Source organism: Balearica regulorum, chromosome 2 (genome assembly GCF_011004875.1).
Source record: "Balearica regulorum gibbericeps isolate bBalReg1 chromosome 2, bBalReg1.pri, whole genome shotgun sequence".
Classification (NCBI taxonomy): domain Eukaryota; kingdom Metazoa; phylum Chordata; class Aves; order Gruiformes; family Gruidae; genus Balearica; species Balearica regulorum.
In genome coordinates, this window is record NC_046185.1 from 129,791,681 (window position 1) to 129,817,021 (window position 25,341).

General features: G+C 38.8%; 1 protein-coding gene across 3 annotated transcripts in view; it reads left to right on the plus strand.

Annotated features, from left to right (window-relative positions):
- HACL1 (2-hydroxyacyl-CoA lyase 1) overlaps window positions 1–12,957 on the plus strand; it is a 23,134-nt gene extending 10,177 nt beyond the window's left edge. For all 3 annotated transcript variants that reach the window (XM_075745882.1, XM_075745884.1, XM_075745883.1), the window contains 14 exons: window positions 167–239; window positions 754–831; window positions 1,824–1,918; window positions 2,394–2,506; window positions 4,217–4,352; window positions 5,491–5,596; window positions 6,967–7,050; window positions 7,355–7,456; window positions 8,370–8,524; window positions 9,950–10,108; window positions 10,999–11,106; window positions 11,697–11,883; window positions 12,262–12,448; window positions 12,541–12,957. In XM_075745882.1, the coding sequence (XP_075601997.1) occupies window positions 167–239; window positions 754–831; window positions 1,824–1,918; window positions 2,394–2,506; window positions 4,217–4,352; window positions 5,491–5,596; window positions 6,967–7,050; window positions 7,355–7,456; window positions 8,370–8,524; window positions 9,950–10,108; window positions 10,999–11,106; window positions 11,697–11,883; window positions 12,262–12,294 (1,429 nt within the window). In that variant the 3' untranslated portion in view covers window positions 12,295–12,448; window positions 12,541–12,957. The remainder of the gene's footprint in view (window positions 1–166; window positions 240–753; window positions 832–1,823; window positions 1,919–2,393; window positions 2,507–4,216; window positions 4,353–5,490; window positions 5,597–6,966; window positions 7,051–7,354; window positions 7,457–8,369; window positions 8,525–9,949; window positions 10,109–10,998; window positions 11,107–11,696; window positions 11,884–12,261; window positions 12,449–12,540) is intronic.
- The last annotated feature ends 12,384 nt before the right edge of the window (window positions 12,958–25,341 follow it).

Sequence of the window (25,341 nt, forward strand, 5' to 3'; positions counted from 1 at the left end):
ACTGGTCACTTTCTGTTGAGATCTGTGGATGCTGAAGGTGCACAAGGTCCCAAGAGCAGTAGGATTTTACCATCAGGAGAGTTTACAGATGTGATTGCAGTTATAAAAAATGTATGTATGCTTAAGTTTGGCTTTTTTGTTATTTATTTTTTATACACTTTTCTAGGCCTTTGATTGTTATTGGAGGCTCTTCTGACAGAAATCAGGAAACCATGGGAGCTTTCCAAGAATTTCCACAGGTATGCAGACATACAGCTTTGAACAAAAAGATTTCAGTTAAATAATTGGTGGGGTTTCTTCATTAGTTTACGAATAACAATCCCAAACACTGACATTTCCTAACAGATCTTATCATACTGTTAGCTTGCTCCCTCTACTGGTTTAAAATTGATACTGCATAAATACAGCAGGTTATTTGGAATGTCTTTGTTCACAGTCATGTTAGAATTCATGCTCTGTTTTCAGTTCTCAGCTGGTATATACTGCTGTTGTCTGTCTGTTCTGAGATGGAAGAATGCAAAAGAAGCTTTCCAAGAAAAGAACCACCACTTTCTGGAAATAAATACTTAAGTACTCAGAGGAATGAGTATGGCTTTGACAGTTTCCACCAGCTGAGGAACTGCATTTTTTTATATGGGAGTCTTCAACTTGTTGCTTTCCATTTGGCATTTTTTCTGGTTTATTCATGTTGAAATGAGATGGAAATGAGCAAATGACTTTGATAAATCAATGTGGTTATCTGCATTTATTCAGGTTGAAGCTGGTAGGCTGTACAACAAACTGTCTGTCCGCCCAAGCAGCATAGAAGTTATTCCTGCTGTTATTGAAAAGGTATGAAAAAATACTAAATTAGCAACAGAACATCAAGTGACGGTTTCCTACTATATAAGGTTTGGGGGTTCATTTTTTGTATAGCTGTCACTGTAAATAGCTTGATCCTGCAGATGTTAGGTGATGGTTGATTGAGTAAATTAACAACTAGGGAGGTTTTTCCCATGATCTGTGCTATGGAACACCTTAGAAATAGGTTCTGGTCCAATCTGATGCTTACTGATCTGTGCAGTGTTTTTGTTAGCTTCAGTAAGAGCTGGAAAATTTTTATGAGAGAATTGTTTTTAGGGAGAGGTGCAATAACTAGAAATGTGATACTACAAAATTCAGCTCTTTTTACAACTCTTATTATGTGAAGGTCATTTAGAGGTGGGGCGGTGGAGATGGTTGTATTTGCTTTTTGGGTTTGGTTGTTGGTTTGGTGGGGTTTTTTTGAGAGAGTGAGAGAAAACAAATCCTTGTCTCAGTGCTTCAGAAAGCGTTACAGAAGTCTTAGTACTGCTGTAGCAACACTTCAGTCATGTCAGCCTAAATTCTGCGTATAATGATACTGTTTCCAGAAGGGCAAATTCAGCAGAGCATCTACTTGTAATAGAAGAACTGGAATCAAAAGTAGTAGAAAATAGGGGCATTTGTTGTCTTGTGTTTTCTCTGTGCTACTTTGAATAGAATTCAGCATGAAAGTTTAATTTGGTATTTCCAAACACAACAGCTGAAAATGCAGTTGTCATAAATTAAACAAAGAATTTACAGTCTAATACTGTGCATCTACTGAAAGGCTTCAGCTGGCGTATAGGGGAAAATGTAAATGGCTCTCAAAACTTGAATTTATTAGTATAAATCAATCTATGGGAGCTTTCCCTGTGGTGGTTCAGCAATATGAAACAGCGTGTTCCTTCTCAGCATACAGAAGGGTTTTCTTGGTTTTTACACATAAAAATTTTTTAAATCCTTTCAAATAGTGGTTAAAACTGTGATTATCTGTTTTCTAGGCTGTAAGAACCAGCATATATGGTCGTCCAGGTTCCTGCTATATTGACATACCTGGTGATTTTGTGAATCTTCAGGTGAATAAGAGCTCTGTCAAGTGCGTAAAGATTATATTCATTGTTTTTCAAGTCACTGAATAAAAGAAATTTTAGTTTTAAGTTACTTTTGTATTTTCTTTAAGCAAGAAAAACATAAACAAGAGCAGTAGATCAAATAATTTGCTACAGGGTTGAGATGATACTAAAAATCCAGCCTTTAAATTCAGCCTGTTACGTTCCATCGTAACATGTGGTAACAACATGTGCGAAAAAGGAATGAATTAATATGATGGTAATACAATGATGTCACTTTGTAAATCTCTGGAACAACACTATCTACAAGATTAAAGAAACATGCAAGAAAACCTTCAAAGCCTATTTTAAAATATATATGTATATGTATATCCTGTTCTGATAAATACTGTAACATGGTATGTAGCAATTGCAGTTTTATGCTAAACAAGAGGTTTTATCTTTCAACATTTCTTGTTTTGTATTTTTTAAAGAACCTCTTTCATGTTGCTTGACTTCCAGGTACGTGGAATGCTGCCTGCCACCTCCTGTCAGCATGGCTGAATTCTCTGCTGTATCCGAAGCAGCGTCTATCATTGCTCGTTCCAAGCAGCCTCTGCTAATCATTGGCAAAGGTAGCATGCTTTGAACTGTACACGTTCTTGTCAAGAAAAACAACCAAAGTGACTTCTTTTCCCCATAAATGTTAGCCATCTCCTTTCCTATTAAACAAACAAACACAACTCCCCCCCCCACAAACAAACTTCTTTGAAATTTGATGTTAAAATCTGCTCTGGTTTTAGAATATTTTTATTCTGTTGTATAACTGATGTCTTTTTCATCTAGTTTAAGATATAAGTCAATTGATAAAATACAAGTTTAAGTAGAAAAAAACCCCAGATAACCATTGTCATAAGCCAATACTAAGGATCACTTCCTTAATAAAGGAATAAGGATCACTTCCTTGATAAAATACAAGTTTAAGTAGAAAAAAACCCCAGATAACCATTGTCATAAGCCAATACTAAGGATCACTTCCAAAATTCCAAGCAAATTCTATTAGAATACAGAAGTGATATTCTCTGTGTGATGCTCTGGCATATATAGCAAGAATCAGAATAGCCAAAGGTCATTTTCCCATTTGGACTTGCTGAAAGTGCCAGCCTACCTGTGTGGAAACATGAAGCGAAACAGCAGGTGTTGCTATTGTTGCTGTTTTACAGACTTTCCATTGTACTCTGCCAGTGTATTTCATTCCTGAAATAGAGGTGTTCCTAAAGATAGAGGATAATTATACTCTGTGCTGGTTCACTTTTGTCCCTCCTTGTGGAATGTTAGTCACTACAGTGGCATTTCTGTTGAAGATACATGTCTGCTAAGGAACAGAATTGAAATAACCAACTTGTTTCGCCCAGGCTGTTTTCCTGTAGATGTGGGTTCTATGTTTAATCAGGGAGTGAAATGATTGAGATGAGATGGATATTATCATCGATTAGGGAATGAAATAGTAGACAGAAGGTAGATCAGGAGAGGGGGTTTTGTCTCCTCTCTCTGGCGTGATACACATGAACAAAAGGATGTTCTTTGAAAGTGAAAGGTAGAAAACACAAATACATAGATATGTGTTTTGTTGATGTCACATTTGTAAGTAGATTCTTAATTGTTACCTGGACTTTGTGCTATATATTGTTGTTAACAGAATTTTTGGAAGAAATACAGAAGTTTATTATTCAGGGTTTAAGACTCATGGACTTAAGTCATTGCACAAGGACCAGTCAGTTATTCTAGATTGCCTGGGCTACCTTAATTCATCAGCCTTATACTGAAGGTAGTATCACCATAAATGTATCCACAAACACATATCTTTACAAGGTGGTCTTTGAGCTCTTTTTTTTGTTAAAGGCTTGTAGTAGACCTGTTTGGACAGATTGTTATGGAGCACTTGATAAAACAACATGCAGGGGGCAGGCAAAAACTGACATGACGGAACACAAAGGTCATCATCTGTTGCTGCTGCAGAAGTCTGTGCCCAAAAATACTGAACTTCACCCACTCAAAAGTGTCATTTTAGATAAAAGAATCTCCTATTTTTCCCTGCCCTGCTTTACAGAAATAACTAAATAGTTCAGCTGAAGTCTTACAAAAGAAAAGCTTTTGTCAAAAATAGGGGAAATTTGAACCTGTAGTTTGGCTTATGTTTTGAGTTCTCCAGAATGAAAAATAGCAAGTAACTTTCATACTGGGAAATAGTACTCTTTCTGCCACTAATGTTATCAGGTTAATTGAAATTCAAGCGAATATAGTAGGTTTCTGTAGTATTAAGTAGTCTCTTTCATTTCATTCAGGTGCTGCTTATTCACATGCTGAAAACAACATCAGAAAGTTGGTGGACCTTTGTGGACTGCCTTTTTTGCCTACACCAATGGCAAAAGGAGTAGTTCCTGATAACCATCCAAATTGTGTAGCTGCAGCAAGATCAACGTAAATATAAAACAAGGCTTCTAATCCTAACATCTGAGAAACAACTAGGAATTGTGGTGGTCTACAGATGCCAGGGAAGACAAAATGCAGACAACAAAAATTTTTTTCAGCCACATTTTGCACCTCATTTTAGAGCACTGAAGATCTTGCTTGGAAAGAGACAACAGATTTAGGTGGATCACTTTTGACAATGCTTAGAATGCTGGCCAGGAAGATGCTTTATCTGAGAGCTAATATTCTGTAACTGTGAAACCTATGGCAAGTAGATGTATCGGTGTATTTCATAACTTAAAATGAAACCGGTAAACAGTTTATGTTAAACATTTAATTGAGTGCACTAGACAAACTACTAGCTTTTTATTTTAACATCATAAACAGAAGCTTAAGATGCACACGTTGCAGTTGAAGTTTTGCTATCTGCTGTCTCTGCATGGGGTTTGCAATATGCTGTCACTAAATTGCAGTTTAGTTAAAAAGAAAAATAAGGTATTTCAAACTACATTGAAGGACTGTGTTTAAAGTAACTTTTAAGAGCTCTTTCTGGCTTTTTACAAAATTAATGTGAACGAACTATAAGAACCCTACTAGGTATGAGTGTGCACAGAGTCAGCTTGCAGATGGAGCATTTATATACTTTGAGATTAAAATATTGTCTGTTGTTGAGCATCTTAGCTTTATCACTGTTAAGCATGCTGTTAAGAAAAATGGAGAATAAAAGAACATGCCAAATACTATCTGCCCAGCTGAAAAGTAATCTAACAGGAGTCTAAAATGAGAGGTCCACAGCAATCTTAATTTTGGCTCCTGCTGTTGCCAATATCACAGTAGTGAGCCTTTTGCTTTAACCTCAGCATCATTATAACGTCTTGTTGGTCTCCTAGTGCAATGATTCTGTTCCCAAACACAGTGTATTAGGAAAATAGTAATTCGTTTTCTTCTCGAGTTCCTAAACTTAAGAATGGCTTGAAGATTGGCTCTGTAAAAGGATACATGGTTTTGGAGCTAAGCAAGCGGCTTAGAGAAAAGAAGGATTATATTCTGGGGTTTGTTGTGGTGGTTAGGATTGCTTCTAATTTTGAAAATACTATTAAATTTAATAATAATTCCCCTTTCTGATTCTCTTATTTCCCTTTATTAGGGCATTACAACACGCTGATGTGATCATCTTGCTTGGTGCAAGATTGAATTGGATTTTGCATTTTGGTCTTCCACCAAGGTTTCAACAAGATGTGAAGGTTATTCAGGTAAGCAGGAAAGTGATTATCACTTGAAGGAAATCCTCGGTGTTCTAGCATTGCCTAGACCAATTACTGTAAATTACGTTGGTAATGTACTTCATGTGCTAAATACAGCCCTATGGACAGTGCAGTACAGCGCATGTAGTTATGGTAGTTCTTCAGAAATAGTTCTGATTTTAATTATCTTTTTACTTATTTTTTATAAAAATGGTTCCAGCTATCAAGGACTTGGTGCTGCTGTAATGAGGAGGACAGACGCTTCTATGTAGTTGACTAATACAGGATTAGACTCATGATACCTGTGTGATCTTTGGAACACTGGAACTTCCGTGACTGAAAGCAAATTTTCTTGAAATTGGGAAACTTTTCATACTGTTTGACTGCTCTCTCAGCTGGATTTTTTTGAAATAGAGTTACTTTCAGATCCAGAGTCAGTCATCATAAGAGCACAGTCACTCAGAAATCTTAATAAGAGAAGGAAAGGCTATTTAACTAATTAATGTATTTGGCAATCTGCCAGCTCTTAGAAATACAAGTTGTTAAATTGTTTATGTCCTTAAAATCCCCTTAGAGTCTGTGATCAAAGAGTAGTAGTTGATTTCCATGTGCTGACTGGCCTCCCTTCAGTGATCTAGAACATACTCTCAGCTTCCAAACTTTGCATCTTTTCCTGAGGAATAGCATAAATTTTTAAGCTAGAATGCCTTTTGACTTATAATACATCTTTTATGTTTCCTTTTTTCTAAAGAATGTAAAGTATTTTTTCATCTCACAGTCACTTTTTTCCACTGTCAAGAGTTAGTATTAAAACACTGATTCAGTTCATGGTCTGTGTGACTTGGTCATAAATTAGTATTCCATGTGACCTTAGAGGTCTTGTACGTGACTGATAAAGTGGGGAAGCTTCTTCAGTGGTCGCAATTTACTTTTCAATTTCTTCATACTAGCTAAATTCTTACTGCCACACAAGTTGGCATACACAAACTTTTCTCAGTAAGAAAATTACTGCTTTGAATAGGCTTTGAGGGTTTACCTAAGCCTAGATTTTTAGTTCTCACATAATTGCCACTAAAATCACCTCCTTCTCCTTAATGTTGTTATAAAGGTCTATACTGTCTGAAAGAGCTTGAAAGAAGCAAGCAGTCAATTTTAAGGATATACATGAATTTTTATTAAAACGAGTATGTACCATAGGATTTTACTTTGAATAAAGCATTTCCTGATGTCATTTTAATGAAAGGCAGAAGTAGTTATCTGTACAGCCGAAACAATGTATGAAGACGTTGTTAGACAATGTTCCTCACTTGAACTGAAAAAAACCAAAAATCTCTTTAATAATCCTTGAGTTAATGGTGGTCTTTCTTTTTGAAATATAGATTGATATTTGTGCAGAAGAGCTTGGGAATAATGTGAGGCCAGCTGCAATTTTGTTAGGTGACATAAACACTGTGACTAAGCAGGTAATGTAATGTCAAGTGTCCTCTTGTTTTGACCTTAATTTCCTCTGATTTATTTATATATAAGTAAGTTACCAGTTAAAAAAAAAAAGAAGAAAGAAACTAAAAAACTGTTCAAGGAAAACCATATTTCAGGCAACATACTCATGCTGTGCATCCAGTCTATTCCCAAATTAAATGTTAAAGATTCTGATAAGTGTTATTGTGATTGTGCTGGGATCTTTCTTGGTAATGTTATTCTTGATGCTCGTGATGTTTTTTTAATTATATTGGAAGAAATCTCTGCAACATTTCAATGTTGTTTCAGCTCTTAGAAGAATTCAGCAAAAGACCACTGAAATATCCTTCTAATTCAGAGTGGTGGAAGAAGCTGAGAGAGAAAATATCTACCAATGAGGAAAGATCAAAGGTAGTGTTATATTAAAAAGAGGAAGTTTCTCACTTTAACAGGTACTGATGCACAGTCACTTCTGTCATTGGTCTGTATCCAGGCTCCTCCATTACTTCTGACAGTCATATTTCCCAGACTTTGAAAATTTATGCCATTCTGGTTTACTCTTACTGCCTTACTCTTGTCTGGCTTATGAACTGTAAGTTAAGTCTTAATTGTAAGTTAGGTATTCTAGGTTTTGTATGAATTCAGACTATGTGGAAGTCATGGAACTTTGGGATGGGGTTATTAAAGCCAGTAGCAGACCACCACAGTGAGAGCTACTGTATCACGTGCGGTGACTTCTAAGCAATGGGCAGATACTCCAAGTGAAAGCTAGCTTATGTGAAGATGCATTCTTTTCTTCTGTAATTGTGCTGTTTAGCTGTTTAGTAATGCTGGTGGAAGTATGATCTATGTTAAAAGCAAGTAGCTATTAAGGCCAAAAGACCACAGATGCTTGGCATATGCCTAACTTCTGTGCAGTTCATATTCTGCAAGTTCAGGTGCATGTTTCCAAGATAGGGATCTAAACCAAATAATTTCTAGCAGATCACTCCTTTGAACTCCCTCCCAGCATACAGATGACAACTCAGTTAGGGCTATCAGTACTCAAATGTGCAGAAAAATTTCACATGCCTCTCAGGTTAAACTGATTTTTAATGATAGGCCATCCAAGGGTTGCTGAGCTGAGTGAGCCTCTGATAAATACATTGCGTCACCAGGATAGATACGGAAGGAATGGCTTTGATGTAGTGCATGGAAGACCAAATACTTCAACCTTACCTAGCAGAGTGCATTGTTATTTCCATCGTTATTATTTACATGTCTTACTACTGCACCTTATTATAAATTCTATGCATAGGAGTTACTAATATCTCTTATTTTTAAGGGATTAGCGTTACAGAAATTGCTGCCTATGAATTACTACACAGTCTTTCATCACATCAGAGAACTGATACCCAAGGACTGCATCTTAGTAAGTGAGGGAGCAAATACCATGGACATTGGACGAACTATGCTTCCAAATTACTATCCCCGTCAAAGGTGTGGTATTTTCTTTGTTGTGCTGACTCAACAGGCTAGATCTATGTATAATTTTTTTCATTTAGCTGAGAAGTATGATGATCCAGAATTTTTTTTAATCCTTTTTTAAAGGTCCTAAATAAAAAATAAAAGTTTAGTATGTTGGGAGAGGAGTTAAGGGAAGTTTTTCATTCATATAATGATGTCATGTCATAGATTTTAACAATTCTCTGCAACTTGTCTGTGTGCTTTGCAATGGAACGGCGATAGTTTCTCTCTCTTTTGCGGAAAGTGAGTGAGGAGCATCATGTTGAATCCCCTGATCTAGATGTTTATTGCTGTGCTCAGAGTCTGTGATAAATACTGATTTTAAATAAAACCAATCGTTGGGATTCTCATGCTGTAAAGAATTCATACGAAGAGTTTTTCTTTGAAACACACTTAAAAACAAGGAAAACCTAAGAAGAATCAACTTGTTTTGAAAATTGGATTATATATCGGGCACACTTTCCTGTAAACATGCACGCCTAAAATGTTGGCACTCAAATTTGGAAGTGTTTGTATGTCACTTTAATCATTATGCGTAATCTAATTTAAGTAAGTAGGAATTAAGTGCTGTTTCTTGAATGAGGGGAAAAAGTGAGTTCTGTCTGGTGAGGTGAAACTTTTGATCTGACTGTGAAGCTTGTACCCTCTTGTGAGAGTAGCACTAAAGTCATAAGTGAACCTAAATACTTCTTTGTAAACAAAAAACAACCAACCAAACAAAAACCCTACTTCCATTAAAATTGGGGGAAGAATTTGCGGGGTTTTTTCCCCCTTATTTCAAGTAAGAGCATAGTAATGTTAATGGTTGCTTTTTCAGATTGCGTTGTGCATATCTGAAAGCAAATTTGAAAAGTTAACCCTAGAATAATCTAGTTCTTTATGTACTTCTATATCCATTATGTGCTTCTGACTGAAATGATCTAACATAATTACAGCTTTCAATTTGATTTCAAAAGTTGAACAGAAGACTAAAATTTGAACAGCAGTATTTAACGGATGGCTTTCAGACTTCTAGTTATATTTTCAAGGAATTAAATATAGAAAGATTTCATGTAGTCTGCCTATCTCTACAGTAATTGAATGTTTTTGAAATATTGTTACTATGCAAGCTAAAAGCATACAATAATAGTTCTTTATTGTAGTACCACTAGTGTATAAGAGGTCTTAATTTTAATTAGAGTTCCAGTATGCTTATATCATTAAAACATTTGCAGTCTTACCAAAAGTTTGATCGAATATAATAAAAAATACATCTAGTATCTCTCTATACCAATTGTTTATGAAACAGTATTTTAATAGTATATGGCAAATTATTAAAAGTAAAGACAGGTCACCATGGATTAACTTAAAAGTTTGAGTAGAAATAAAGGGATAGTAATTCTCTATTTTCCCCTTTAGGCTTGATGCAGGTACTTTTGGAACGATGGGAGTTGGATTGGGTTTTGCTATAGCAGCTGCAATGGTAGCTAAAGACCGAACACCTGAAAAGCGAGTCGTCTGCATAGAGGGAGATAGTGCATTTGGATTTTCTGGGATGGAGGTGGAGACTATTTGCAGGTAACTGTTTTTTGTTCAAGAAGACCCTCTTCATATATTGCCAGGATCCAGTTAATGAGAAGGCCAAGGACGCTGCTGTTAGATGGGGTACTCTTAAAAGCACGTGAAAACAAGCCAAAAAATATATGTAGTTGGTTTTATGCTGTTATGACTTAATGTGTTACCAGTGATAAATAGATCATGTTTCAGTTGGGATTTTTTGGGTTTTTTTAAATTCTTTTTTTATTTATTTGTTTTCCTTTTAAGGAAAAGTAGCACTCTTAACACCTTAACAGAAAGATGCAAGTGTCCTGGTTTTGGCTGGGATGGAGTTAAATTTTCTTCCTAGCAGCTGGTATAGTGCTGTGCTTCAGATTTAGGATGAGAATAATGTTGATAACACACTGATATTTTAGTTGTTGCCAAACAGTCAGGGACTTTTCAGCTTCTCATACTGCCTGGCCAATGAGAAGGTGGGGGGTGACCAAGAAGCTGGGAGGAGGCACAGCCAGGACAGGTGACCCAAACTGGCCGAAGGGATAGTCCATACCATATGACATCGTGCTCACTATATAACGGGGGAGGGGGGTGGGTGTTGGCTGGGAGGCAGTGTGGCTTAAGGAACTAGCTGAGCATTGGGCCCAGGTGGTGACCAGTTGTGCTGTGCATCACTTATTTTGTGTACTCTTTTAGCAGTAGTAGTAGTACTTGTTGTCATCTTCTTCCTTTTCTGTCCTATTAAACTGTTTTTATCTCAACCCACGAGTTTTACCTTTTTCTTTTCAATTGTCTCCCCCATCCCACTGGGAGGTGGGGAGCAAGCAAACAGCTGTGTGGTTGTTTTAGCTGCCTGCTGGGTTAAACCACAACAGCAAGTATTTCAGAATTCTTCCAAATGCATCTTTTTGTAGATACAACTTGCCAATCCTGATTATCATAATAAACAACAATGGGATTTATACTGGTTTGGATGCAGATGCCTGGAAGGAGATGCTAAAGTTTGGAGATCCTGCTACATGGTGAGAATCTTCAAAGTATGTCCTGTTAATTAAGGAAGAAGTGACCAAAATGATCGTTCTCTTCACTTCTAATGCTTTGTGATCCAGATTGAACTCAATCCTAGGCTAAGTTCATATAAGAAAGAACCAGTTACAAAAAGCAAGCAACCAACCTAATTCCAGACTATTGTTTACACAACAGTGCAACAGAGAGATGACTCTATTAATTGTCTCAGGTTCCTGCAGTAGTTCAGGCCACCCAGAACAGAGTTCATAGTGGGCTACCCTCCAAAATCACAACAATCTCCAAAATTACCTGAGACTTGCATTGTGAATTTAAACTGGGCTGCTGCTTCTGGAGCTGAGATCTCTGTACCAAGAGAATTAGTCTAAAGCTTTGCTCAGGAATGTCTCCAGAAGATGAAAATGAGCATGCTACTCTATAAACGTAGCTGAAGTGGTATAGGAAACATAGTTCTTCCAGCCCAGAAGAATTCATCAGGCCAGCACAATAAATATCTTACACTTTAAAATCAGTGCTGAAGTAATTAAATTGGTCAGTCTGGCAATTCTTCCCTGCCATTAATCAGAGGTTTTCCTTTTCATTACAGTGTACCTCCTGTTTCTCTCCTGCCAAATTCACACTATGAGGAAATTATGTCTGCCTTTGGAGGTAAAGGATACTTTGTTAAAACGCCAGAAGAATTGCAGAATGCTCTGAAAGCAAGCATCACTGACAAGCAAACACCTTCTCTTATAAATGTAATGATTGATCCACAGTCTGAGAGAAAGAAACAGGTATTTATACGTTTTCCTTTCTTTTTCTGCGAGCTGCATGTGGGCAAGCCTCTGAAATCCTCAGGAAGTATCACTTAAACTGCAGAGATAGTTGCAAGGCAGAAAGATTGTCTTTAGATTTGGGAGATAGGAGAATGGGTGCTTTTCACTGTGCCATCTGCTTTCCTTGTTTTTTGTATTAATGCATAGTGTCTTTAATGACTGTTTCCAGAATTTATGGTTGTTCCTTTCCCTTCCTGACAATATGAGACAATATGTTTTTGAGCAGTCTTTATTTCCTGTGGATTCCATCTGGTAGTTAATACATATTTGTATCCTCTTCCTCTTACTGTTTGTCCATTCTGATATTTTTTATTCTGTTTTTTTTTTTTCTTCCAGGAATTTCCGTGGCTGACTCGTTCTAACCTGTAGTAGAAGATGAAGATAATGGTGGTGCAAGGCAGTGCATTACGCAAAACTAAATTGGTTTCTAAAGTGGAACTGGTACAACTGTCTTTTACATAAGCATTGGAACAAAGTGGGATTTTAAAACTGCAGTTAGAGGAATCTTTAATGCCAAAATTAAGTAATTGTAATTGAAATTAATTAATTGTAATTGAATTAATTAATGAATTGTAATTGGAATTAATTACTTAAGTAATTGTAATTGAAATTAAGTAATTGTAAAATGAACAAGACACACATGAATGTATACCAGGCCTTCTAGCAGATTGTACAGAATCACTGATAGTAAAATTACATACTCTTAGTCAGAGTTGTACCCATCAAGGTTTGTGAATTAAAATCTTGGATGTTCTGGATGAAGGGAGTAAGCTGAGGGTTTTATACTGACAGAAACATAGAAGTCTTTGGCAGTCTGCAGTTACAGTAACTTCATTTTTAACCAGCATACTGCTTGTTAGAGACTTTGTCCTGTAAGGACCAAAACAAAGCATCTTGTTGTGAAAAAGTGCTGATTGGCCTTATTATGCATTGAAGCCCATTGTATTGATAGTCACTTCACAGTTTTACAGGTTGCTTTTTCAGCCTCTACTGCATGTAGAAGTAGTATATTACAAATGCAAACTGACTCAAGGGCTGAGTTTGTTGCGTTTGGTTTTGTTAATTGGGACTTACGGTGCTGGCAGGAAAAAAAAAATCTTAGATTTTTGTTTGAAGCTTTGCTCTTTGCAAAGGCACTATCATCCCTGTAGGCTGAAAACAGAACTGGATTTATTAATAGATCATAAATCTTTCTAATCAGAAGTATTAAAAAAAAAAAACAAACCAAAACACACCACCAACAACAAAAGCACAAAAAAAAAAGGACCAAAAGCAAAAAGCCCCTCACCAAAACAAACAAAAAATTGTTAGGCTGGAGCTTAATGTGCAGTTTAGCTGGCATCACTAAGCAACCACCAGCATTCATGCTGTGGCTGTCTTAATTGTGCAACAAAGGTTCTTCATATAATGTACTTACTGTATAGAAACTCAGTGCCCAACTCACGCTGGCTGTGATGCAGAGCAAACATTTAAACAGGTAATCGGCGTGCCTGAGGTTCTGTCTACTGTGTTTTCATCTGTTGTTGCATCTGACAATCTGATTTAGAGCTCTGACTTTAAAAGCAAAGTAGTTCTTTCTCTACGCTGCTCTCATGGCCTACAGCAGCTACTATTCAGTATACTACTAAGCAGGTTACTTTATATTTTCATCTGTTCATAAATGCACTGGGAGGATCTTTGTTGTTACATATGTAAAAAGGAAAATTCTGGCTCTGATTAGGGTTTTGATTGCTTTATTGTCTATTATACCATTGATATCAAGTGTTAGTTAACTAGTGGAAGGCATGTGGATGACCCAAGGAAGAAGAGGACTTGACTTGAGCTAGCAGGGGATCCTGGCCTGCAGTTAGGTTTATTGCAAAAAGCTTGGCTTATTAGTTCTTGCACTTCAATCCAGGTCTGGTACGAGGTCACGGGCTACTGTTAGGCAGAGGAATGTCTCTGCGCACTCGTGCAGAAAGATAATATCTGACATGAGCAAGAGTACCGCAGTCTGACTAGAGACCCTTGTTACGTGTGTGGGAATACACACGTGGCACGATGAATGCTTGAGTCAAGAAAGGTCATATCCTTAGGAGGGCTAAGAAGTGCAAAAAGATAAAATCCATAAAATGGATACAAATCATGAACAAATGTAAAGCCTCTGAGATGGCAGAGTTGCTGTGTTCGCAGGGGTACTCTGCAAGGAACGTGGAACAACATCGGGTCTTGTCACCGATTTTCTTTCTTTCTTCTTTTTAACTCTCAAAAACTGATTTTAATATGTTGCAGTGATTAAACACAATCCATTATGACAATGTAAAATATCTGTAAGAGTTAATGCGGGGACTGACCGTGGGGGAGATCATTTGCATTGGATAAGCAAATTCAGAAATTCTTGTCTTATATTTGAAAATTAATAAAAAGGGATTTTCATACTCTTTCTCCTTTAATGACGGTATTTTAATTACACTGGCATTTTGTGTCAGCTGTTGGAAATCGGCTTATGTTGGAATTTTAGAAAAGCTGTTGAATAACCACAATAACATGCACAATTCATTTTAATAAGTCAAGACGCCTGGAAAATGAAAAGCAAAATTTTGAAACTGTGGAGAGGCAATGATATAATTGATAACATCAGTTTGGATTTCACTGAGCTTTTGAAAAGCTCAAAAAAGAATTAACACTGCATTTCTTATAGCTTTAAAATAGACTGATACCACAATATAATGGAAATTCTTAGGTTGTAATGATTAGGTTTTTTGAGACGAGAGAGTGCACAATTTCCATATAAAACCAAGGAGAGGGAAATCTGTACTACTTCGTTTATATAGATTACTTTATGCCATGGAGCTGCATCTAAGAGGAGTGTTAGGCAGATAGAACTACATGAAAGAAAACTGTTTCAGAGAGGAGACAGAAACAAAGTATCTCTGAAATAGCCTAATTTTATTAAAAGGCACAAAAAATAACAGATGTCTTAAGTCTGGGGAATGCTGACCCATATGGCTTTAGCCAACTGGAAATTTTTCTTCAAGGCCAGAGCACAGAATTAAAGGTATTTATTGAACAGGCTCAAGACACCAGACGCAAGAGGAAGAAAATACCTGGGCCTCAGCTGAGGGAAGATGCTGTGGAAGAGATACTGGGTATAGTTTACTGAGACGTACCAGAAGTTAGTATTTAAATAAGGCACAGTTCTGAGTCTTTTTCTTATCATAGCTTTCAAGTAAATAAAGAATATTTGAAATTTTACTAGACCTGTTGTGGGTCACCTCCATCAATCATTAGTCTAGTTCCTGTGAAAACTTTTCTTACAGGGGCCTGCTCAGTTCATGTTGTGGAGAAACCCAGAGGTTCAGGCCAGCAGCACTTGTCCTCTTCAAAGAGAGGACACTGGCATGCATGAAAGGGGTTGGAACCAGGGACCAGCAAGGTGCAGGAAAAGTATTATAGAGACGTCCAAAAGCCAGCAGGTAATTTAACTATGGGACCACAGGTGAAACCACCAGCAGCCACAACAAAATGGCCAGGTATAGGGAATAAGAAGTAAGGTTTGTTACTGTCTCAGCACCTCACAAGATAGTTCAAGGTGTTCGGTATGTCTTCCTGCAGCCTCTTTGTGTGCTCAGCTTGCTAACAGGTTTAGTTTGCAGTAATTGCTAACTTTTTAATGGTTATGTTTCACCTTTAGTCTGCAGTGAATTCTGTAGACTGCCCTGTGATCATCTGGGTATGTGTCATGTATGCTTGCCTTCAGTTGTTAGGGCCATATAGCATATATCCATTCTGGTGAGGAATCAGATGTACGCTTGGTCTGGCTAGATTTGGTTTTAAGCGCACATGCAAAATGTTGTGGTTTTACCCCAGCCGGCAGCTGAGCACCACGCAGCCGCTCGTTCACTCCCCCCCATCGGGATGGGGGAGAGAATTAGAAAAGTTAAAGTGAGAAAACTCGTGGGTTGAGATAAAGACAGTTTAATAGGTAAAGCAAAAGCCGCGTGCACAAGCAAAGCAAGGAATTCATTCACCACTTCCCACGGGCAGGCAGGTGTTCAGCCATCCCCAGGAAAGCAGGGCTCTGTCACACATAACAGTTACTTGGGAAGACAAATGCCATCGCTCCGAACGCTGCCACCGCCCCCCCCCCCCTTCCCCCAAGCTCCTTATAAACTGAGTATGATGTCATATGGTATGGAATATTCCTTTGGTCAGTTTGGGTCACCTGTCCTGGCTGTGTCTCCTCCCAACTTCTTGTGCATCCCCAGCCATCCCGCTGGCAGGGCAGTGTGAGAAGCAGAAAAGGCCTTGGCCCTGCATAAACGCTGCTCAACAATAAGTCCATAGAACAAAAACATCTCTATATTATCAATGCTGTCTCCAGCACAAATCCAAAATGTATCCCCACACTAGCTACTATGAAGAAAATTAACTCTCTCAGCTGAAACCAGGACACCCAAGTACACTTAAAACAAGCAGCAATGCATCTTCAGGCCTGCTGCTCTGTACCCAAGGAACTAGCGCACTGGCTGTAAGCTATATTAAAAGTTCTGTTAAGAAATGTGAGTGACTTCTGCCCTGACTACATCATTCCTTTTTATATGTTGGAATAAAAATCCCCAATTGCAGCTCTTGTGCTATTTAAAGAGCTTGATGGCTGTGCTTAATAGAGAAAAGAGTGCTGGGCACTGCCCTACTTAGTGATGTTTGAGATCAGACCAGGTATTGGACAGAGCTGATCATCTTCATGACATACAGGCAATGTGACTTCTGCTGATTTATTTACTTATAACTGACTATTGTGATGAGTAAGGAACAGCTATTCTGAAGGAGACATTTGCTGTTTCTTTTGATTATTTGATTGTAACCAGATGGACAAGGTTTAAAGAGGCCCTCAGTAAAGCAGACCCTTCCAGCTAATTATGGCACATGCTAACATAAATGAGAATTATTTCGGTGTCTGTTCTTTCCAGGAATCTCTAGGCTGCCTGAAATAGTGCAGAAATAAGTAAGATAAATTAATACAAGGACAATTTGCTGGCTTGAGTCAATACTCTAAGAAATTTTTGGGTTTCATCAGTGTTTTTGAGGGGGTTATAGAGAAGATAAGGAAGCACACTACTGAAAATGCTGCATAGAATAGTTTAATCTGAAAGTTTTTTACTTTTTGTCAGCTACAGGATCTCTGAGCAATCCAGCTAGCAATTAGTTGTGTAATACCTTGGGTCAAATTCTAAACTGGGTGCAGAGAAGGGGTGCTTTTGAAGACAGGATTTGAATTGCTTTATTTTGGAGTTGAAGAAATGGATTAGCAGCCCATCTAGGGTTGTGTACATGACCATGGACACATGAATGGCTGCAACTTAGAACGTCTTTGCACATAGCTGATGGGAGATGTCCTCTAGTACTTAGTGTTGGTAGTGCTACCACATGAGGAAGATAGGGGAAGACTCATATAAGCCTTTTTACACCTACAGTCTACACAGCAAGGTAAGTTTTTTGTGGCTCTTGCTTCCAGAAAGCAATTATTATTCCTGGGCATGAATTTTGTTCAATGACTACCTGTAGCTGTTGTGACATGAAACTTAGCATAACCTGCAAGCCTACCTGAGAACCAAATTGTTGGGCCGGGAGGCCCTTCTGCTCTCCTGGTGCCTCTGCTGGGTTTGCATAGCTCTGCATCACCTTGCAGCTGCAGTGGTGGCAGCATACCCTCAGGCACTCAGCCAAGCTAGAGCTCCACATTAAAATGTATTAAAAAGTTGGTACTTTTTGGAAGTATTTGAAGAACTGGCATTAAGATAACATGCACATATGGCGTTTGATAGAACTTGGCACTGGGAGGTGCAGATACCAATATTGGTAGACTTGCAGGCACACCTCAAGTTCCAGGCAGAGCAGCACATCCTTGTCACAGCAAGGAGACATGGCTGCCAAGACTTAGATACGAAAGCCTCATTAGCCAGGCCATAAACCACCTGCTTGCTCTGCAAAAACAGGCACATCATTCCAGTGCTCAGAAAATAAGTAAAAATCAGGGTAGGAAAAATTAGTATATCTGCCCTGCCAAGGCTTTTAAGCTACCACAGATAAGCAGTTAATGCTGGGCCTTGTTCTATGTAGTTGAAACCAGTGAGACCTTTATTACTGAATTTAGTGTGACAACTGTTTTTTCTGTAAGTTTTCATCCCTGTGTGCCAAATGGCCACTTGGTAAGGAGGTCTTTAATACAAATTATTAAAGCTTCAAAAGCAGGACTTTATAGCGGAAATGCTAATGCAACATTAATTATAGCTCCCTAATTCTGCAGTGGGAGCTGGGAAAATGCATTTGTCTAGTCTGATTAGGCTCAGCTGTTACCCTGCGTTTGGAAGATGACAAGCCGGCACACTGGAATGACTGGGCAACGTTCAGTGCCCAAATTTTGTATGCTGTTGCAGTAAGAGTGCTGCCCGGGCTTCAAAATTTGAAGCACTGCAAAAAGGCAAAGCCTCTTCACCCATAGCCTGACCCACCACCCCTGGAAATCAGCATGAAATTTGCCATCAGCTTACAAAACCACAGCGGTTTTAAAACGTAGATGTGGGCTGCTCAATGACTATGCTGCCAGTGAAGTCTCATTGAGTTCTGCTTGCTGTAGTGTCATGGTCAGACAGTGCTTCTGGTCATCTGTTTGCTAAAAAAAAAATAAAAATAGGCAAGCAAATTTGCCAACATACTGCTACTTCTTTCTACTGTTCTAGTGTGACCTATTTCTTTACTCATCCCCAGCTTTATAACATTGGTTCTTTTGTCAGGCCTTTGGATAAAGCCATGAGTGTTGTCCTCTACTGCTGCTCCCCAAGTGGGTTCAGCAGCTCTGCTCCTTCTGCTCCTGGTTTTGCATTCTGCAAGGCACAGGATCCCTAAATATTTAGTCCTCAGAGATATCCATGAGAAGAGAGGTAAACTAGCCATGGGAGAATGAGGCATCATGCTATTTTAAAGACAAGATATCGGAAGCTTTTTCAGGCCCTGGTTTTGCAAGGAACCTATGCGCGTTCTCCATTTCAGGAGCAGCTTTATTGATTTCACTTGCATGCCTGAGGTTACGCTCCCGATCAAGTCTTTTCCTGAATCAGTGCTGTGGCCATTCATGTGATGGGCACAGCAGCCTTCTGTAGAGGATCTCGATGTGAGGGGGCATTCTCCTAGGTGTGTATGCACTGATGGTTGCATCCATGTTTGCTTGCATCATAATGGTGTAATGGGCTGTAGTGCAGTATGAAAATCGGGAACGGGATGCTGCATTGCCAGCATCCATGAATCTCTCTTGAATGAAGAGTCTGGATACTAGTGTGAGCACTAAAATAATAACAATATTTTTTCCTGCAAGAATGTTAACAGAGAAAAAAGAAGATTGTGCTTTGTGGTGTTTAATTGATTCTGCTTTTTGGCAAGCTAGATGATAAATCACTTAAATTAGGAGTCATGAGAGCCAATTACTGCCAGATATTATTCTGTTCTGTGCCTCCAGCAGCACTGCTGTGATACTACTACAGGCAGCGAGTTCTGCAGACCTTTACTAATAGAAATAAATAACAGCAATAGACAATCCAAATGAAAATAAGATGAAAGAATTACCTTGAAGACTATTTCCATCTCCTCTACATGTAACTACCAAGAACAGACTTGGTTACAGCTGTAACTTGTTTGTGATTCACCATACTAGGATGTTCTTTTTCCTATGGAACATTTTTTTCTACGAATAATTCTAATATTTTCCAAATACCTGGCAATTCTGGATGTATCTCTTGATTCTGTGCAGACTTGTAAGCATGTGTGATCAGTGCGTCTTGTCCAAGGAGCATCTTGGCGTTCTGCATGGTGATCTGTCTACTCCTACGCAGTAGATATAAAAAAATAATGTTTGGCATACTGCGTATGCATCAAATAACCATCTAGTACCTGAACATCTCGAGGAGCCATCAAACTTTCAACACATTTGGTCAACACATTCAGAAAGTCCATGGGATTCTTGCCTATATCGATTTTTACAGCACGTGCGTGCGTTGTAGGGAAGTGTAGGCTTTCTGCGTGTCTACGCTGTTATGTACGTGGACATATTTCAGCTGAGAATGGCAGCGCTGCTGTTGTGCAAAATTGTATACAATCCCGCAGCAAATGCTAAACGATTTGCAGTTTGAAAGGCAAGGTCTAAAAGGCAGATGAAACAGGAAAAGGGAAGAAGAGTAATGTTATAAAGGTCAGCAGCTGAATTATTGTTTTAAAATCGTTCTACTTTCTTGTGCCTTCGAACATTACAAGGCCACAAGTGGGGTTCTTCTGCTAGCTTTGATGGAAGTCACTTTGCCTTATCCCGCAATCTTTAATCACATCCAGAACTCTCTTGTTCTGTAGTTTGTTTCATTATCATCAGTAGAAAAAGAATTGTATGCATGGGATTACTCACAGGAGAAAAAAAAGTGAAGGACTGAGCCTTGGAAATAGGTCTAAGAGTGCAAAGTTAGAGTTTCGAGCTGAACTTTCTAAAAATGGGACGAGAGCTAGGCTGCTCTGGAAACAAATAAACTCTGAAAGGTATAAAAATAAATCAGATTCCCTAGGCAGTGCTGCATTTCTGCGAACACAGAGAATAGAGAAAAGAGGACGTTAGAAGGCCACTCCTTGTTGTGCAAGGTACAACATCAATCAAGTGGCTAATTTGCAAAAAGGGGTTGCTTTTGGAAGTTGATAGGCATTAATGGCCTGCCTTCAGCAGGACATCAGTGGCCTGTTATCAATGTCCTGCCTTTGCCCTGTTCATCCAGTGGGTAATCTGAAGACTCACTAGCGCTGGCTTGCCTTTAACTGGTCACCTGCCCTATGACCTCATACCCAGTTGGGTGACTGGCACGGGTGGAGCGATGGGGTAAGCCAGAACTTCATCATGTGGTTGAATTCACTTCATCCCACAGTTAGTGGGTCTGTTCCTATATGGGCTTCTGAATTAAATTTAAATACACCAGCAAGGAAATGGTGAAGCTATTCATTGTTTTTCTGTACTTACTATCTTTGTTACTTCGGTAGCTGCCTTCATACTTTAGATAATACCATTTTCCAAAATAACATTACCTATGTTGTCAAAGTAATAAATCTAAGTGTTAGGTGTAACTCATTCAGGTGTGCAAACTTGAACAGGTATTTTTATTGGGAGAAACAATTGTTGCTAAATAACCACCTAACAAGGAAAACATAATTATAATCTTCTCCATCTCCCACACTAATTGAATGAACGGAATTCTTCTGTACTACTTTGCAGACCTAAGCTGTTATTGAATTATTGCATTAATACTGGGTTGCTGGTTTACCCTTGCCCCACTCAGCAGAAAAGCTTTCATATTTTGGAACTAGAAAGTCTCAATTTTATGTTGAATATCTCCATAGGACAAGGAGTAATGGCTTTAAACTAAAAGAGGGTAGATTTAGACTAGATAGAAGGAAGACATTTTTTACAATGAGGGTAGTGAAACACTGGAACAGGTTGCCCAGAGAGGTGGTAGATGCCCCATCTCTGGAAACATTCAAGGTCAGGCTGGAGGGTGCTCTGAGCAACCTAATCTGGTTGAAGATGTCCCTGGTCATTGTAGGGAGGTTGGACTAGATGGCATTTAAAAGGTCCCTTCCAATCCAAACTATTCTATGATTATCTTTGTCCTTCTAACTAGAACTGTGTTCATACAGGACCTTGAGATTGATGATATTTTAACTGCATTCATTTTCCCTTGGCTTGTTGATGAAGTACCTGCCAACCAAAAGTGAATAGAACTGGGAAGAAGCCTTCTTTTTAACAAGTATTAATGAATTCTTGCACAGCAAAGGTTCATAAATCATATTTACATGGTAGGGTCATTAGCAGATTCTTCCACCCACTTCTAAGAGCTCAGGTCTGGGTTGAAAAGATCAAGCAACAGCTACTTGAGCAGGTAAACTGTGCAGACTTTTTTTTTTTTTTTTTGTTATGTGTTGGTTGGTTTTTGACATATTTAGTTGCTGTGGCATTTACTCAAAATAGGATTTTTTTTTTTTAACTGCAGTTGACTCCCTGTGACAAAACTGTGGGGGTCTTTATCCTTGAACACTAAACTGCAGATGACATTGGAGGTTCTGGGGTTCTCACTGTGGAACAATTTTTAAAATTAAGTCCTCAAACCCCCTTGTTCTCACATAGGCCATTGGGGTATCTTATAAGACTCAGAAACTGCAGTGTGAAAACTTTGTTGTATTTCTTAAGCTAATGTCATCTGAAATAGAAATACTGCCAAAGCCATTTTATTTCCATTCGGTGAATACTACTCCTGGTATCAGAGTAGCAATTCTAGGTGAGACACAAGTAAGAATTATGCAGCATATGTTACTTAAGTTTCTAGCAACTGCATTATTTTGTATAACAAAATTAAGATTTTTTTTTAAAAAAAAACTTATTCCCTTAAAAAATTTAAAATATTTTTATTCCCAAATATTTATGGGGTCTTCTCCAGTGGGTGCACCATGAAGTTGTATTACTTTGGGTTTTCACTACACCGGCAACAGCAGCTGCTGTGAATACAGAAGAACATTTGTTACTGATTGCTATTTGGATGATAGAGACAAGGGCTTATCTCTAGTCTCAGAGCATTGGCCTTAACTCCCTGGTGCAGAGGTCTCTGAAGGGAGAGCAGAAGCTTTCTGTTGCCTTCACAAGCCCATGGGAATAGCTGGAGAAATGCACTGCTTGACCGAGCAAGTTCCCAGATGACAGAGAGCTCGGGGACCTGGAAAGCATGCGTCTGTCAGGTTTCTCGTCCTGTGTAAGACTCATTCTGCTCCACGACATGTCCCCTCCTCAGGATCGTCTCTATCACATGCACCAATGCCATGGAGGTCAGAAACAAGGTGTGTAACCAGGTGTGCGTGGCCTGGCTTGCTGCCTTGTAATGAGAGCTCCTCTTTGTGTTGCCCTAATGGTGGTCCCACTAAAAACTAATGAGGAGTTGATGAACTACTGCTACATCATGACGGAGAGGTCTCTTCAAATGTAAGTCCAAACATCTCCTTTTGAGTCTTTTGTGGAAGATGGCATGTTTTCCACAGCCGAGTGTTTGCCTACAGACCTTTCCTCTCGTGTTGGCTGAGAGGCAGTTCAGGTCAAACAGGCTCTGACTTCAGAGCGATGGACATGCTATGTCACAAGAAAGGAGAATGTTGACAAAACATCTATTTTTATCAGGGCTCTCCAATGAAAAAACTGCATAGAAAATGTCTGTCTAAGAATTCACTGCAAAGCTAACCTCATGGTTTGTTTTTTTTTTTAACTCTGAAGCAGCCCTGGCTTTCTGTATCACCTCTGGCCAACTCCAATATAGCACTCACTCTTGTGAAGAAAAGGTATATTCCTTGTTCCTATCCTCTTTAGGATCAGAGAGTGGATGTGGTTTATGATAGAATTCCTTGCAATATTCTTCAAGCATGATGTTGCATTTTTACCCAAACATGCGTTTCTGTTCTAGGCCAAAGAACCAAGAACTGAAATTGGTAAGGGGGTGATGGAGCAGGGGAAAGATATGGGTACTACTGCATGATCTTAGTTCTTTGCAGTATTATTGGATTTCTTAATTTCCTTGTCAAATAGAACATATTTTGTACTACAAATTTCTACCAAGTTTTCTATTGCTAAAACACTACAGGAGGATTTCAGGAGGATTTGAAATTACTCAGTTGTTGCTTTGACTAACTGTTGAGTTGGTCAAATGTTTTCAGAGGTGAATCTTTCAATAAAATCTTGACATTTTAACTTTTGAGCAATTTTTTTTCCAGCATCCATACAGGTTTCTAGCATGGGGATTGTCCACTGCTTACCTTTATAATCAGGCAGCTGGACATTCATCACACATACTTAGGGCTTGTCATGATAAACTTTGCAGGAGCTGTGCCTTTCCCCTGAGATGCAGCATGCCGGGAGAAGTAACGGCACTTACTCAATCCATGGTCATCTTGGTCAAAGAAGAAAGAGGCCAAACTACTATCTTCACTAAAAATAGCCAAATACTAAAAAGTAACCATCAGTGAAATAAAGTAGATTAAATTAAAAAATAAATTCAGTTATCCAAAGTGTTGCAGTACTGGAAAGAGATTTTAGAAACCATTATGGTTATATTAAGCATGTCCTTTAAGGATAGAAATATTTAAGGCAGATGTGATTGTTCATATCAAACGATTACATTTAGAAAGATTTTGTTAATATGTTTGCAGTGTCTTGAAAGTAGCAGCCAAAACTGTTTAACTAGAATTGTGGAAATACTTCACTTTGCCCTTTAGTAGTATACTTAGTAGGAGTTAACGCCCGGGGGGGGGGACGGGGACACATGTCATCATCTCTGTCAATCAGTACTTTTCTCAAATTAAAAATAAATTCTGTAATTAATCCAAAAGATTTCCATGTTTGTCACGGGAGGAACAATAAGCAGCGGGCAAAGAAAACCATCCCTGTCTGGAAGGGAGGGAGTAATGACAGTTTTCACAGCGAAGGACTACCTCTGCTTTTCTTGGAAACCACTGTCAGATTCCAGGCAGAAAGGAGGATCCCTCTGCTAGTTACTCAGAGGACGGAAATTTATTTGCAAAGCCCTGTGAGTTGCAACAAGGTGCAGAAACACCAAGCTTTTGTACAGGTAACAGGGGCACACGCTGCTTTTCAGAGAGTCAGAGATTTGTTTTCTTCCCACAGTGCTGTGGAGTGTGTTGACTGTCACCACCCCCGGAGCTCATAGCGTTTCACTCACTCCATCACGGCACACGTATTGTTTCTTCCACCTGTTGCACCCTGTCAGTAAACTCTTTGCGGTCCTACGATGTCTGGCACTGTCAGTGATACTGTCATTTTCACTTAAATCCTAACTAATAATCTCTTCTGTGGTTTGCGAAGCCTTTGTGGCATCTCTCAGCCTGAGATGCACTCTGTAAATGAATGCAATGCTTGTAACTACCAGTGATAAGCAGATGTTAGGTCACTGCTCATCTCTCTCATTAAGGCAATTAGTGACCTGTAGAAGATGATCAATCAGGGATTTTATCCATCTTGACGTCGGTGTCTGGTTGCCTGCACTGAAGGATGCTGTTTATAGTCCAGTTCATAATTTCTCCCTTTCCTGCTCATCATTATTATTATTATCCAAAGTGCCGTTTTGCTTCTGTTAGCAAAACCAGAATCCCCCATGCCCCAGTTTTAGCAGCTAATGTCCACAATAGGGGCAACTGATCCAGCGCAGGAGTTAAATATAACTGCATCTAGTGTAAGGAGAAGATTTAATGGGAAATGGTTGGCATTCTTGCTTTCCAAAGGCACGGGGAGGAGGGGGGGGGGGGAGAGAGAGAGAGAGATGTACACACACAGACACACACGCATCCCACAGAGAGGGA